Genomic DNA, 17,452 nt, shown 5'->3' on the forward strand with positions numbered 1-17,452 from the left:
TTAACTAAACTAAAAACATGAGAAAAATTTTTTTCTTTATATATATAAATATATACATATATATATATATATATATATATATGTTATATATATATATATATATATGTATATATTTATATATATAAAGAAAAAAATTTTTCTCATGGTTTTAGTTTAGTTAAGTTAACTTTAATAAAACCCTGATTTGTAGTTTTATAATTTAGACAAATTTCTAAATGTAAGAAGGGATATATATACTACAGTATATCTTTCTTAGATTTAGAGATGTATTTGTAATATTTCAAAACTATTAATCTACAAATATTACTGATATTTTATTTAATACCAAAACAAAGTAATAGTGAAATTATCATTGAAATAGTTTAAATGTATCATATATATTTATGTTTGTGTATGCGTGTGTATAGATAGTTGATATAAATTATGTATATATAATATGTTTTCATATATAATTTGGGTATCATTTGTCTAAATAAATACATTTGTCTTTATATGTCTGAATTATAAAACTACAAATGTATTGATAATTTTTCCCACACTGAAGCATTATGAAAAAATAAAACCATAAATAATTAAATATTTAAGATTTATGTCATTTAAAATAATCCAACCCGATATTTGAGTATTTTTTTGCTTATTATAGTATCACATTGTTAGCTTGGTAACACGACAACTTCAAACTTTTTGAAAACTAATTGTGAGTCCTACTGTATGTAGAGCATCTAAAAGAGTCACTGATGAGGTTCCATCTCAGTTAGGATGCTGTCTATGTAGGCGATATACAGCAGGGCAGCTCACTAGGATTTGGAACAGAGCCTTCATCCAGGTCAGCCGTCAGATTATACCCAGGGGTTTCTTGAAAAGCACTGAACTGAACTTATTACATAAGAGCAAAAGATGGAGACAGAGAAATGTAGAGCGAGAGACAAGAGAAAGCAGAATCAGAAAGAGGACGGTCGAAATCTGTAGGCAAGATTGACAGCAATTGCAACCTTTCACATTTTCTTTAAAAACTGACTGACTATTACAGATCTACCTGCCATCTTTTTATATAAAACACATATATGTGTCAATAGCTGGTGAGTCAACAGCAGTTTTCAACTAGATGCATTGTGTACTAAGGCCATTTAGTGATTATCTTTACAGTCATTGCTTAATTAGAGCACTTTTGAATCTCTCTTCTCTTTGTCAGTTGGTCCGGGTCGAGAACAGGAGGAACTGCGGAGGAAGGTGGAGAACGGAGTGAAAGAGCTGTGGTATTTTATTCGCAGCGAGATACAGAAGCTGAGTCACATCGAGCCGTCAGACAGACTGAAACACAGTGGGGTGCTGCTGCAGGACCTCGGTCATCAGCAGAGGTTAGATGAGTACAGTATGAACACACCATTGCTCACACGAGGCTCTTTTATTGCTCATCTGGCTGGAGGTGTCATTCAAGTTTTGTCTTTCATTCTTTTGGAGAAATTAAAGTAGACACAAATGAGACACGCAGTTAGAGTATTGAGCTCTAAAATGAGATGCATCTGAGACTTCATTTGCTCTCATTTAACCTTATTATTTACTTGGAGAAACAATTTCTATCTCAATTGTCAATCTCTCAAAACATGTTTAGGTCATATTTCGACACATAGTCAAAACAATAATAAAGACACTGCATTTTGCATAAAGAACGTGAAGCCTGTTTTTCAAAGTATTAAGATTTATTGCATTGTGACAATAGCCTCTGAATTCGTTTTATTGTAATAAGAGAAAATGTTAAATATTTTTTCTATGTAAAATAAGAAAAAATGTATTATTGAAATCATAAAATTTTAATGAAGAACATGTAGTTGTTATATTACTTTTAAAAACACATAATATGCACTAGGGGTGTAACGGTACACAAACATGACGGTTCGGTACACTCTAAAAAATGCTGGGTTAAATACAACCCAGTGCTGGGTAAAACAGGGACAAAGCCAGCAATTGGGTTGTTTTGACCCAGCGGTTGGGTTACTACCCAGAAGGTTGGGTTAAAGAGCTCAACAGATTAAAAAAAGCACAGAGATCTTGAGATATGAATTTATAAGTTAGTTACTTTATTATGGTGCAATTTTTTCTTTGTTGTTAGAGGACGGTACACAAACATGACGGTTCAGTACGTACTTTAGTTTTGACATCACGGTTCGGTATGGTTTCGGTACAGCAGGGGGGAAAAACTAAACATAAAATTGTGTTTTTATTATTAAACAGTGGTTTACTGAACATATTGCTCTTTTTTAAATAAATTTAAATTATAATTAAAATAATTATTAATTATAATTATAATTAATTAATTTATAATTAAAATTTCAATAAATTTTAGTGATAAAAATCAGCTTATGCTCTAAACTATAGGGAGCCCTTTAACATTACTATAAGGTTACAATTAACAACAGAGCCCAAACTTAAATTTAATTACTATTTATTTTTAAATATAATAATCAACACTCAGCTTAAAAAAATGTATGCAAATATGTAGTTGCACATAATGCAGTTTTAAAATTAACTTCTAAATTATAACATTTCTTTTTGTTGTTAAAATATAGTCATTTACACAGTGCCTCTCATAACTCCTTTCATAACAGATTTATGTAAACATACATTAAATAATTAAGCCAATAACTAAGTAACATATAATGAGAATATAGTCTAATATTTCGCGAAATGCTCTTCTCTAGAATTAATTTCTCTAGTGAACTAACGAGCTGTGGACACTGATGACGCGCCTGAGGTAAAGGTAATGCTACGTGACATTTTGTTTACAAGCTGTTTTATTGATGTCTTTTCCGCGGTTGAAACACTTTCCAATGAAGTTCCACTCATGCAGTGGTTAACACAATGTTGTATTTGTGTACTGAACCGAAAGACCTGTACCAAACATTTTCGATACGAATATGTGTACCGTTACACCCCTAATACACACACACACACTCACTTGCATTTGTGGTTTATGGGGACTCTCCATAGGCGTAATGGTTTTTATACTGTATTTTCTATCGCCCTACACCTAAACCTACCCCTTACAGAAAACTACTGGCAATTTTAGAATTTCATAAAACACCGTTTTGTATGTTTTTTAAGCCTTTTGTTTTATGGGGACACAGGAAGTGTCCTCATAAACCATGTTTACGTTGTAGTACCCATGTCATTATACACATTTGTGTCCTCATAAACCATATATACCAGTACACACACACATATACATACGGTATATATACGGTACATATGTATATATGTCTCTTATGCTCACCAAAGCTGCATTTATTTAATTAAAAATACAGAAAAAAACAGTAATATTGCAAAATATAATTAAAATTAAAAAAACTAAAATTAAAAATTAAAAAAAATGTAGTTTTCAGCATCATTACTTCAGTGTCACATGATCCTTCAGAAGTCATTTTATTAAGTGCAGCAGAAATTTTTTTGTAACCTTGGCCAGATCTGTGCCTTGCCACAATTCTGTCTCTGAGCTCTTCAGGCAGTTCCTTTGACCTCATGATTCTCATTTGCTCTGACATGCACTGTGAGCTGTAAGGTCTTATATAGACAGGTGTGTGGCTTTCCTAATCAAGTCCAATCAGTATAATCAAACACAGCTGGACTCAAATGAAGGTGTAGAACCATCTCAAGGATGATCAGAAGAAATGGACAGCACCTGAGTTAAATATATGAGTGTCACAGCAAAGGTTCTGAATACTTAGGACCATGTGATATTTCAGTTTTTCTTTTTTAATAAATCTGCAAAAATGTCAACAATTCTGTGTTTTTCTGTCAATATGGGGTGCTGTGTGTACATTAATGAGGAAAAAAAATTAACTTAAATGATTTTAGCAAATGGCTGCAATATAACAAAGAGTGAAAAATTTAAGGGGGTCTGAATACTTTCCGTACCCACTGTGTGTATATATATATAAATGAGATTAATTGTCAAAATGCAAAAAATCCTAAAACAAAATTAATTTATGTATTCTTCTGTTTTTGGGGTGAAATATGAGTCATGCATGTTCTCAACGGCTTTCATAACATTCAGGATTGTTTTTGGTGAGTTGGATGATGAAGTATTGATGTGCGTCTCTAATTTCATTATTATGAAACCACTCCAGACACTAAATAGTGGCGTAATAGAAATATAGCAGCACTTATTTTTGAGTTATCACCCGCTAGACTAATTACGGACAGAGACGCTGTCAATATCTCATTATCTCGGTGTCTCTCAGACGCTCCGTCAGCACATTCACACCTGTTTTTCCGTTTGACAAAGATAACTGTTCGATACACATTTAACACGATGCTGTTTTCCAGCGAACGGCTCCCTGAGGAGTCTCTCATTGATGAAGTAATAATTAAACTCCTCATAAACCCAGCATATGCTCATCTGTTTGAGTTAGCAAATGACGGTTTAACAGAATTCATTACTAGTGTCTAAAACTCAATTGAGTTTTGGGCTTTTTGAGATTTTATTTGACTTAAGGAATAGTTCATGCAAAAAACTAAAATGATCATCATTACATGTTTCAGATCGGGACCGTCGGCGCGAGTGAGAGCTCTGATTGGATGTTCAGTTTAGCGAACGAATCAGTGCCCGAGAATTAAAGCGAAAGTGATGAAAACAAGCACGTAAATAATGAGGTACAGACAGGCTGTTTAAATGTTACGTGCTCTTTCCCAATCATTCTAATACTCGAATGTTTTCATAACAACATGAGCCACTTAAAATGATTAAAGTTATCAACGTTACTGATATTCAAAATCGTAAGCAAGTGCTGCTTTGTTTACGTTTCGTATATCTGTGTTTATCTCGTATATCTTTGTTTCGGTTTCTCCTTTTGAATGACGAATATATACTATTGATAGCTGCTGATATAGACAGTTAATTCCTCTCACGCATGCGCAGAACGCACGTGTTAGTTTGCCGTCGGCTGTAGTCTGTGCGGTGTGTTCGAGCGCAGCTATTTGGTCCGACGCTGCTGACGTGAGGCGATAACACCGACGACTTTCGTCGCCACTAGTTCTTTGAAGTCGGCTTGGTGTGTCCAGGCCTTAATGAAGAGCTAATATTTAGCTCTTCATTAAGTAAATCAAAATAAAACACTTTTATTTGTTTACCTGCATGCCATGTGACCATTAACCAACGTCAGAGAACTGTGAACATGCAAATATGTTAATTATCTTAATTATGAACTTAATACATTGCAATCTCAGAGGTACTTCAAGTAAATATATTAGGTGGAAAGTTTGGTTAGTTATATTATTATGTATGTTGATGTAAAAACTAACCAGTTACTACCCAGCACTGGTAATCATTGCATTGTCAGCTGATAGAGGAGGATGTTTGATGCGTCTCCTGTGTGTTTCTGTCAGAACCATCATGACAGACCTGCATGATCTCAGTCAGGCGGACGGAGCGGGAGACTGGAGAGAGAAGGAGGCCAGAGATCTTTCCAACCTGGTGCAGAACAGGATCTCCTACCTGCAGGTACAGAACGACCCTTCCTCCTGCTGTTACTCCTCCTAAAATACAGTAAAAATACAGTAAAGTATTACAATTCAAAACAACTGTTTTCTATTGGAATATATTCTAAAATGTCATTTATTTCTGTGATCAAAGCTGAATTTTCAGCATCATTACTCCAGTCTTCAGTGACACATGATCTTTCAGAAATCATTCTGATATGCTGATTTGCTGCTCAGTTATTTGGTGTTCTGTTATTGATAATGGTTCTTCTTATTATTAATGTTGATAATGTTTTTGCTGTTTAATATTTTATGGAAACCGTGAAACATTGTTCCTCTCACACACTTTAGAAAAAATATACACTGTAAAAAATAAAAAAATAAAGATTTAGTAAGAAAATGGAAAGAGTAGTGGTTATTTATTTATTTATTAAACATTTAAATACATTTCATAGAATAATTTTTTTAAATAAAAACAATCAAAATAAAACACTTACTAAAACTGTTTAAAAAATTGTTTTTTACATGTATGTTATTTAACTATTTACCAACATTGGAAAACCATGAACATTTTTCAAAATGATTGAAATATTCATTTAAAATTTCAGGGAATAATTCAAGAAAATATTGTAAGTCACAGTTTTTTTTTTTTTGGCTGACAAAAAAAGGGGGGATTTGATGCATTTTTTACATAGGTATTTAAAATAATTCTTCATGAACATTTTTATCTTCTGAAAATAGTGCGTTTGATCACTTTGTAAAGTAACAGCGCACTCTCTTCAACAAGACATGATTTGAGAAATCGTTCTGGAACACAAACTAATTTAGTGATAAAAATAAAGATGTTTGTCTCAGCGAACATCACTAATGAAATATCTTTTTTGATATGACTCCCCCTGTACCGTTGTCCCTCTCTAGGACTGTTTCTTTTTCCCTCCATTCTCTTTATACTGAGACCTATGACTTTATGCCAGTCTAATCGCACTAAAAGCCTGCTAAAAGGAAACATTGATGCCATTGCTGAGTTTGATTTTCTCGTACTTGAAGTAACGTCACAAAAACTTGCAGGATCTTTTACATCTCAACTCTAATGCCTCGGTCATACATAATTTGTTTTCTGCAATAAAGCAAAAAGTTGTTTGTCAAATAAATCCAAAAGCAATTATCAAAGATCCTAGTTTATTTATCTAATTACAGATTTGATCTAATTACGAATGGTACCTGTGGTGTAACTAGCCTGATTGTTTAGCAGGTCTCTCCACTTGTTCAAACTGGTTTTCAGTTGGTTTAGATGGTAAACCACGTGGAAACCTAACTAGACTAGCGGAAACCAGCTTGGAGTCTGTTTTTCTGAGAAGCAATTTATTTGACATAGAAGTTACACAATAACTCTGAAACACAATACATGTTTTACTGTCGCTTTTGGTCCATTTAATGTGACCTTGCTAAATGTTATATGTGTGTGTGTGTGTGTGTGTGTCTGTGTGTGTGTCTGTGTGTGTGTCTGTGTGTGTGTCTGTGTGTGTGTCTGTGTGTGTGTCTGTGTGTGTGTCTGTGTGTGTGTCTGTGTGTGTGTCTGTGTGTGTGTCTGTGTGTGTGTCTGTGTGTGTGTCTGTGTGTGTGTCTGTGTGTGTGTCTGTGTGTGTGTCTGTGTGTGTGTGTGTGTGTGTGTCTGTCTGTGTGTGTGTCTTTTCACTGATTTCTGTACCATAACTGTACCGTAGTACCAGCACATTTTATTTGATATATTATTGAATATTTTATTTTGAATATTTCATTGAACTTATTTAATATTATTTGAATGAATCTAGTTAGCATTTAATACCATGGTATATATCAAATCCTCTCTGATGGCTGATTTCCATTCCATCACAGTACGTTTTTGTAAGCGTATGCTGTTTTATGCTCAGGCAGCACTTTGAGGCTTTTTGAGATGAGAGTGCTTCATCTGATGCTATAGCAAACTCTGTGCCAACACTATTGAATTTGGATTATGAGTAAAATCTAGATAGCCTTCACAAAAAAAAACAAAAAAAAAAACAGACAAATACACTAACATGAAAGAGCCGCCAGACAATTCGATTATCGTAACTCATTTCCTCAAATGGCACAATAAAAATGAAAGAGCGTTTCTGAGGGGAAATATAGAGATCTAAAATCTTCCCCTGCTGGACACACAGAATCACTTTATCTCTGGAATAATATATAAATATGTATCATGATAACTGTTATTCCTGCCCAAACACCGAATTAAATATATGATCTAATACATCCAGTGAGCATCTCATGAAAGTCTTAAAATCCCATGATATGAACCTCCAAAGAACCAGTGTCCCTCTCTGTCATTCTGTCTGTCTGTGTTTCTCTATCTTGTCTCTTTGAGATCCTGCTTCCATGCAGTGAATGTGATTTCATAATGAAGTCAGACAGCTCTTACTAGAGAATATGAACTCATCAGAGATTGTTGCATAAAACCTGAAAGCTTGCGCTGGAAACAAACGTTGCATCCTGCTGAAGGGATTGGGGGAAATAGTCTTCTGAAGTTTAGCATTCATTTCAGAGTATTTCAGTTGGTAAAAAATCTAAAATGCGGTCATAATTTTAATTGCATATGTCATTTCTCTTCTTTGTCTGTATTTATTATTTTATTTAATTTTTCTATTTTATGTGATATACACATACTATATTGATACAAATTCATTTTATTTTATTTTATTTTATTTTATTTGTACACATGCTACATTAGTACAACTTAATTGAATCTAAAATCCAATCCTAATTGTAACTGCGCATGTCGTTTCTGGATCAGAACCCGCAGGACTGCAGTAAAGCTCGTAAGCTGGTGTGTAACATCAATAAGGGCTGTGGATATGGCTGTCAGCTCCATCACGTGGTTTACTGCTTCATGATCGCTTACGGCACACAGAGAGTCCTGATCCTCGAGTCCCACAACTGGCGATACGCTCCCAAAGGCTGGGAGACGGTCTTCCGGCCCGTCAGTGACACCTGTACGGATCGATCCGGAGCCACGACCGGACACTGGTCAGGTGAGTGCGAATCCCGCTGGATATGAGCGGCTCTCAACATGAAAATGTGCCTGAAGTCAATATGACATTACACAGGGCTCTGTTTACTTTTCTGTTAAAGTCATATTTTGTATGGCTCATCAGTGCATGTTATTCTAAAGAAAACAAAAAAATATACTCTATATCACTTTAATTTTAGCTTAAGTTTCAGTAACTTTCCTGTTTCTGTCATTTTTATTATTTTTGTATTTATTAGTTTTAGTTTTTTCACTTGAAGTTTAAAAAAAAAGTTAGTACATCAAGTTAAAATGCATGGAAATTAGGCTAAAATATATATAAAAATAAATGTAGGTTTTATTTTGTATTTTTTTTTATTTTTTTCAAATAATATTTGTTATTTCAAATAACAATGATAATGTAAATGAAATGTTAATGTAATTTTTTTTTTTTTTTTAGTTTAGTTTAGTTTACTTTTAGTTAACTATAATAACTGACAATTAAAAGTGACAATTTACCACCACTTCAAATTTGGCTTGTTCAAGTGGTGTTTTTAATGTTAGTTCTGCGGTTTTGAATCGAATAAAAAGAAAATAATTGAATGAGTCAAAATATAAACTATATAGACTATTCAATAGTCTCTTTTGCTCGCCACGGCTGCATTTTTTTGATTAAAAATACAGTAAAAAGAGTAATATTGTGAAATATTATTACCAATTAAGTTAATGTTTTTTCTAGTTGAAAATTCACATGATCACATGTGTCACATGATCTTCAGAAATCATTCTAATATGTTGATTTGCTGCTCAAAAAACATTTCTGATTATTATCAAGGTTGAAACAGTTGAGCTGCTTTATATTTTTGTGGAAACTGAATTTTTTCAGGATTCTTTGAATAGAAAGTTCAAAAGAACAGCATTAATTTAAAATCAAATTTTTTTATAACATAAATGTATTTAATGTCACTTTTGGTTAATTTAATGCATCTTTGTTGAATAAAAAGTATGAATTATTTTTTTTTTAAATCCTTTGAATGATAAGGTGCTTAAATAATAATTTTCTTGATTTACTACATAATGACTGTTGAATATAGAAACCATTTTTCATGATTTTCCAGCAAAACCAATATGACATTAGATTTTGCTTTAGTTTTGCAGTAACATCATTCTTGTCTCTAAATGTATTCATGTATGCAGGTCTCCCTAATTAACACGTTTATCTGCGTTCTCTGATTGCATTGATAAAATTTATTTATTTTTTTTTGCTTTCCTTATTCATTTCAATGCATTTTTAAATTAACTTGTGATCTGATTGTAATTGTTATTCTTTTTATGCCAATTAAGCACCACTTTATATGAAGTGCGCTATATATCAGTTAAGCCAGGCCTGTATTTTTAATTTGTGCTTCAGCATTTTCTACTGTAAAACTCAGTCGTGTGAACTAGAGTCCACTTCTCTAATGCTCTTAATGCTAAATAGACAAAGTGTGAAGCTCTAGTACAAGACGGATATTTAAGTGTAATGAGGACATGTGAAAATTTCTTTGTGTCCTAATTATTACAGCCGAGGATCTGTCGAGGGAATAGATTATCTGAGGATTCTTGTCAAAACCCATTCCAGCCGCCAGAAAAAAGCGTAAAGAAGAGCTGTGAGTGCTCTTACATAAGCCTGGGAACGGCTTGGGAGTTTTTTCTTAAATATTTCATGCTTTAGCTAATTAAAATTTCAAACATACTCCGATCACATGTGCACTTGCTTGTAGAAAGGCCGTAAAGCAGCCTCCGGCTGGCCGCTGTTGTTGTGTGGTAATTGTTAGGGAGAGATTTAATGAGCTACTTGTCAGTTGGTTTGCGGTTGGTAACGGTCATAATTAGCAGACCCGTTGTAACTTGTTTTTTAACAAACAATTAAAACAAAGCCGGTGTTTCTATGCAACACATTCTTCCACGGTTAATTTGTGGTTTGTGTGTTTCTAAACTCAGTTCAAGTTCTCGTAGGTTAATCAGAACAATTTCATTCCTCTAATAAAGGTGTGACAGAAAAAAAAAGTGTGAGAGGAAAGTTCAGCCAAAAATCAACATGGTGTCATTATTTACTCGCTTTCATTGTTGTTTCAAACTTTATTTTTCTGCATAACACAAAAAGAGATGTTTAACAATGTTCACACTGCTATTTTTTTTAAATGAAAGTGAATGTGCACAGATTCTGCACAAAAATGACAAAAAAGCACCATAAAAGTGTAATAGAAGTGCATAAAAGTGGTCATTCATTCATTCACTTTATTTATAGAGCACTTTACAACTGCACCTGCAGACCAAAGTGCTGTACAATCAAGAAACACTTCATTAAAACACACAAATTAAAACAACACACATCCTACTAACAACAAAGACTAGCCCACCCTCTCAAAGGTTAAAGACAAGAAGTAGTTTTTGACTTCAACTTTTCCTAACTTTATATGGGGCCACTACATCTAAGATATCAGAGCAAACCGAATTGAACAATATCAACAGCTCATCTGGGCCCACAGAAGGAGAAGGAAACTCAATCTCATTCACAAATGAAGAGGAGTTATATACCTCAGAAAATTCTACCGCTGTGGATGAAGTAATAAGACGAGAACAAAACACACCTGACTGTGGCAAAACTGGTTTGCATGGAATAACAACATTAAAAATTACAGGCATGTGATCAGACAGACCATAATTTAAAACATCGACATTACAAATAGGAAGGCCCAGAGATAAGACCAATTCCAAATATGGCCTTGCTCATGGGTTGGATTTGAAATAAACTGCGTGAAATTAAAAGAGTCCACCAGCTGTAAAAACTCAGAGACCATAGGCTTATTTGGACAACACACGTGAATATTGAAGTCCCCAAGAATTAAAATGTTATCACAACTCGGTACAATATGTGATAAAAACTCTGAAAACTGCTGAATGAAATCCTTATTATATTTCGGTGGTCTGTAGACCAACACACACAGAACAGATTTCCAGCCGTCATACATCATCACTTGAGCCTCAAAGCTCTGATAGTTCACCTTTGACAAAAGAAGGCATTTAAATCCCTTCTTAAAAACGCATGCAAGTCCGCCACCCCGGCCAGTAGTTCTAGGGGTGCTAAAAAAATTTACAGTCATATGGAGAAAATTCAATCAGGGCGTGTGTGTCGCCAACATTAAGCCATGTGAGGAACATACTATAATTTGTAAGTTGTGCACAAACGTAAATAATATCTGAGAGCTGAAAAGAATGACTTTTGGGTTTGTTTGTCACACAAAACTATTGTATGGCTTCAGAAGACTATATTAAAACAAACATTTTAAATCTTATGGACTAAAATTAAAATATAGTTGTAATTTTTAAAGCATTTTTGGAGCTTGTCGGCATTCATCCCTATTCACTTTCATAGTTTGAAAAAGGGCAGCATAAATAAGTCTTTCAAACCTATTTCTGCTTTTTTCTGTAAAATTCCAAGTTGTGCACAAACTTAAATAAAATTTGAGAGCTGAGAATAATGACTTTTGGGTTTGTTCGTCACACAAAAGCTATCGTATGGCTTCAGAAGACTACACTGGGGGAACAAATCAGTGTAGAAACAGTTTTCATTCAGAAATTGCTATTAAATTTCACAAATAATTATGAAGAAATGGCAAATAATGTTGAAATTTTAAGGTAGAAAGACTGAAAAAAAAAAATGTTTTACGAATTTTGACAGTATGGAAAAGGGCAGCATGGAATTCTTCCAAATTTCTCCTTTTGTTTTCCATGAAAAAACATCATACGGGTTTAGAACAACATGATAGGATTATTATGGTTAACTGAAACTAAAATTAAAACTATTAACATAACATAACATTAACTAACTAACTAAATAAATAGAGTACTTATTAAAGTTGTAAAATAAAATAAACTGAAATAAAAAAAATAAAAAGAAATAAAAAACGTTTTTCAGCTAGTTGCCAAGGCAACATTTCTCATTTGAATCTAGTTGATGTACTAAAATGACTAAAACTAAAACTGAAATAAAAATTTATAAAAGCTATATAGATGTTAATAAAAATAAAAACGACAGAAACACAACAAAATTACTAAAACTTTCAAATTAAAATAAAAGCAGAAAATATAAAAAAAAATAAGTGATTTGAAAAATATTAATAAAAACTACTAATAATGACAAAAATGTCTAAAACTTTAACTAAAATTAAAATAAAAATGGAAAATATAAAACTAAAAATTGATTTAAAATATGAATAAAGACTATAGAAGTATCTTAGTGATGCTAAAATAACACTGCAGCCTGAGGGTGAGTGAATGAGTTGTATTTTTATGAGCTCTCCCTTTAAAAATGGTTAAAATTAAAATAAAAATGCAAAATATAAAACTAAAAATTGATTTAAAATATGAATAAAGACTATAGAAGTATCTTAGTGATGCTAAAATAACAGCCTGAGGGTGAGTGAATGAGTTGTATTTTTATGAGCTCTCCCTTTAAAAATGGTTTATCTACAGAATAAACATCCACAGCTCCTGCAGCTTTCTTGGCCTGTGTCTTTTTGTCTGTGTGTGTTCCTCTGGAGGGTGTTTGTGAAAGGACTGCGGGTAAGTGGCCTGTTTAATCTGACGTGTCCAGACTTCTGCCCCGAGACTAGTCCCAGTCATTCCAGCACCAGGGAGAGTCGGTTTGTTTGTGCGCGAGAGCTGAAACGGGTCACCTTGGCACGAGAAACCCGGCGACTTTTGAAGAAACTTGTCTGTGGAATGCTTTGGGAATATTTCTGCAGATCAAAGTCTCTCTGGTTTCCTCTCGCGCTCTTGTCCTTCCTCTGCCCCGCGTAACGCAAACAGCACCATTAAATCTAATCAGTCTTTATTTCTCAGGGGTGGCTTTGTATCGTCACACATAAAGCATGAAACGCTTTAATGCAGTTAAACGCTACAGGACACATCTGCATCAAACGTTTATGAGAAACTTGCCACAGGTCGAGCGTTTATGTGCGGTTAGTGCAGGGAAATCCACTGAAATGCAGGAAACGCAAGCTGAAAACATCGTTTTCCAGTACAAATACTTAAACATTCTTACTTGAGAAGCAAAATGCCAGAAGATATTAAGTCTTGTTTCTGACAAATTTATTGTATCAAAATGAAGTGAGTTTTTAATTAAAACAAGAATAAAATAGCTGCCAGTGGGGTCAGTAAAATAAACTTAATTCAAAGGGAAAACAAGATTATTTTTCTGACCCCTTTGGCAAATTATTTGTCTTGTTTTATATCTTTTCCTGTTTTGATATCTTCAATATAATATGTTTATATATATATATATATATATATATATATATATATATATGTAGTGAACTAAAACAAGAAATATCTGCCAATGGGATCAGAAAAATAAAGGTAAAACAAGATTTTTCTTGTTTTAAGCAAAAAATCTTTTTGTATTTTTTTTTTTTTCAGTACAAATATCTTAACATTCTTAAAACAAGATACGTTTACTTAAGAAGTAAAATGACTATTATGTCTCTTGTTTTCTGAAAAATGTTACCAAAATTAAATGACTTTATGCTAAAAACAAGTAGACAACAAAAAAAAAGAATTCAATAGTAAACCAATAATATTTTTGACCCCTTCTGGCTGAAATTTTGTCATGTTTTAAGCAAGATCATCTTGATACATTATTAGTAAACAGTAAATAATATCTTAATTCATTTTGCTTCTCGAGTAAATGCATCTTGATTTAAGAACATTTGAATATTTGTACTGGGAAAACATGACAAATAATACTGAAGAAGAATTTTTACTACATTTGTCTACCATAAACAGCTTACAGTTAATGCTGTATCACATGACAGAAGAATTCAGCACAAAAGCATGTTTGTGACCCTATTTTTCATTATTTAGCAGCAGTGTTGGTGTTGTTTTGAGCACAGGTGCATGCAGACAGATGCTGATAAAAGTGAGCGATTGTCTTCAGGTGCAGCTGCTGCCTTCTTGTTAAAAAACATGAGTTTTCTCATGCAAATTGGACATTTTCTTTGTTTTTACCTCGGCTATGCATTGCGAATTGGTTGTGCTTTAAAAGATGGTCTGTTGTTTAACATTTGCATGCATCTTGAAATGGTGATAAATGGGTTGAGTGAGCAGTGCCAGGTTGAGCTGCTTGATGCTAATGCTGCGGCTCTCGTCCAAATTCTGTTGAGCTTCCTACCTTGAAAGCATCATTGGCAATGCAGTGTTCCACATAGTAGGCAGCTAAATGCTTTGTTTTGGACATTTTGGCAGCGTTGCATAATCCCGGAATGCATTGTGATCAGCTCAGTATATTATTCAACAAAGGTTTGATACACAGATGTTTCATCCAATTAAAAATGAACCGTTTCACCCAGTATTTATCGTTTCACCCTGTTAGCAAAATGAACATGATGTCATCTTTTACTCACCCTCGGATGAAAAGAAAATTGCAATTGAATTTTGTTTCACGCAATTCTGAGTTTGGAATTTATTTTAGAAACATACCATAATTTTCAAGTTGTGCACAAACGTAAATAAGATATGGGAGCTGAGAAGAATGATTTTTGGGTCTGTCACACAAAACTATCGTATGGCTTCAGAAGACTATAGAAAACAAATATTCTAAAATTCAAATTTATATATTTTTTGAATTTTTTATGCATTTTTGGAGCTTGTCTACATCCATTGCTATTCACTTACATTGTATGAAAAATGACAGCACAGACAAGATATTTCAAACTCTTTTATTTCTGCTATTTTTGGTCAAATGAAAGTGAATGAGACTCTGTTAAGTTTCGAAAATTAAAAAAAAAAACACCATAAAATTACACAAAAGTGGTCTATATGATTTGTGTGCTATTTTCAAGTGTTTTCAGGTCATATGTTAATTTTGTTTGTGGAAATTACCATAATTTTGACTTTTTTAAGTTTTAAGTTGTTTATTTTAAAATCATTCTAATATGCTGATTTGCTGCTCAAGAAAAAAAGAAAAAGAAAAAACTGTGATCCACTACCATTCAAAAGTTTAGGGCAAATAAAATAAAAAAAAAAATAAAAATAAAAAAAGCTGCAAATATGCATTAAAAAACATTTAGAAATCTTAATTATTCCAGTTAATTATTCTTTATTCTGACCATTAGTGTATGTATTTGTGTGTTGGTTAGGATGCTAGAAAAGATTTGAAACAAAGTCAACATCTTATATAATTGAATTAAATGTTAAAATGTTGCTATAATATGTTTTTCTACAGGTGAGGCTCACGACCGGGACGTTCAGGTGGTGGAGCTGCCCATCGTAGACAGTCTTCACCCCAGACCTCCGTACCTTCCGCTCGCTATCCCAGAAGACCTTGCGCCCCGGCTGCAGCGTCTCCACGGCGACCCATCCGTCTGGTGGGTGTCTCAGTTCGTGAAGTACCTGGTCCGTCCTCAGGCCTGGCTGGAGAAGGAGATCCAGGAGACATGTGTCAAACTGGGCTTTAAACACCCCATCATTGGGTCTGTATATCTCTTATGTGTTTTCTGCACCCGTAGCGGGTGGGTGTTACGCTGATAAAACACTGCGAGATAAAGATGACACACGATAACGAGAATGAACATGACTCACAATCACAATGAAATTAATGAGAATAAATGAGAATGAAATTATTGCGGCCCCGTAGGAAGCACCATTGTCTCTTGACAGCACTGTGAAATGTAATAACCCAAATAATATAACAGAGTAAATCTATAGTGAAGCATAGAGATCAGCTGAAAAGAGAGAGATAGACAAGTACTGATATGTTTAGTGCATAAGTACTTGATTTCTGCAGTTTCTGAAACACTGGATTTTGGTGCAAAAAATAAGTTCTGAGACGTTTGTTGTTTTGTTCATCGTGACAATCTTCACAGACAAAACTTTTATGAATTTTGAAGCCTAAATGCAATTGCCAGAAGTAAAAATAAAATAAAACAAAACTTCCGAACTAAAATTAAAATATTTGTATAACTTTTAATGTGTTTCTGGAGCTTGGAGCTATTCACTTGAATTGTATGGCAAAGGGCAGCATGGAAAAGTAGTTGTTGTTTTTTTTCTTCTTATCTTAACCTGTGTAAAATTCATCACCAAATAAGTCATGCCATGCTATGTTATGATGCATTTAAAAAAGGTTAGCATGCTAACCTTGGAAAATGCATGATGCAAAAGAGAAGTGTTTATTTTGACCATTTGTTGTTTTGGTTGCATTACATGATATGTGATATAGATAATTAAAAATGACTTTAATTTACATATTTTCATTTTTAAGACTACATAAGTAGCTCAAACGGTAGAGTATGGTGCTAGCAACACCAAGGTCATGGGTTTGTTTCCTAGGGAATGCATGAACTGATCAAATTCCCAGCTTATTGTTGGGTTTGATAAATGTGTAAATACTGAATGCATAATGCATTTAGCATACCAAAAAAAAAAAAATGCATAATTGTTCACAAATCATTTTTATTACTTTATTTAAGTGCATAAATGTATAAATCAATGCATTTGGCAGATGATTTAATCCAAAGCAATTTACATCGCATTCAAGGTATACATATGTGACCCTGGACCACAAAACCAGTCTTAAATCGCTGGGGTATATTTGTAGCAATAGCCAAAAATACATTGTATGGGTCAAAATTATTGATTTTTCTTTTATGCCAAAAATCATTATGATATTAAGTAAAGATCATGTTCCATGAAGATATTTTGTAAATTTCCTACTGTAAATATATTCAAACTAAATTTTTGATTAGTAATATGCATTGCTAAGAACTTCATTTGGACAACTTTAAAGGCGATTTTCTCAATATTTTGATTTTTTTGCACCCTCAGATTCCAGATTTTCAAATAGTTGTATCTCGGCCAAATATTGTCCTATCCTAACAAACCATACATCAATGGAAAGCTTATTTATTCAGCTTT

General features: G+C 33.4%; 1 protein-coding gene across 1 annotated transcript in view; it reads left to right on the top strand.

The window, feature by feature from the left end:
* LOC107669464 (alpha-(1,6)-fucosyltransferase-like) overlaps positions 1-17,452 on the top strand; it is a 93,093-nt gene that overhangs the window by 72,059 nt on the left and 3,582 nt on the right. Inside the window, exons 4-7 of the mRNA XM_016461703.1 lie at positions 1,193-1,358; positions 5,383-5,497; positions 8,285-8,522; positions 15,765-16,011. Coding sequence (XP_016317189.1) covers positions 1,193-1,358; positions 5,383-5,497; positions 8,285-8,522; positions 15,765-16,011 — 766 coding nt within the window. The remainder of the gene's footprint in view (positions 1-1,192; positions 1,359-5,382; positions 5,498-8,284; positions 8,523-15,764; positions 16,012-17,452) is intronic.

The sequence above is a fragment of the Sinocyclocheilus anshuiensis genome, unplaced genomic scaffold (assembly GCF_001515605.1).
Source record: "Sinocyclocheilus anshuiensis isolate Anshui unplaced genomic scaffold, SAMN03320099.WGS_v1.1 scaffold96, whole genome shotgun sequence".
In the NCBI taxonomy this organism is placed as follows: Eukaryota; Metazoa; Chordata; class Actinopteri; order Cypriniformes; family Cyprinidae; genus Sinocyclocheilus; species Sinocyclocheilus anshuiensis.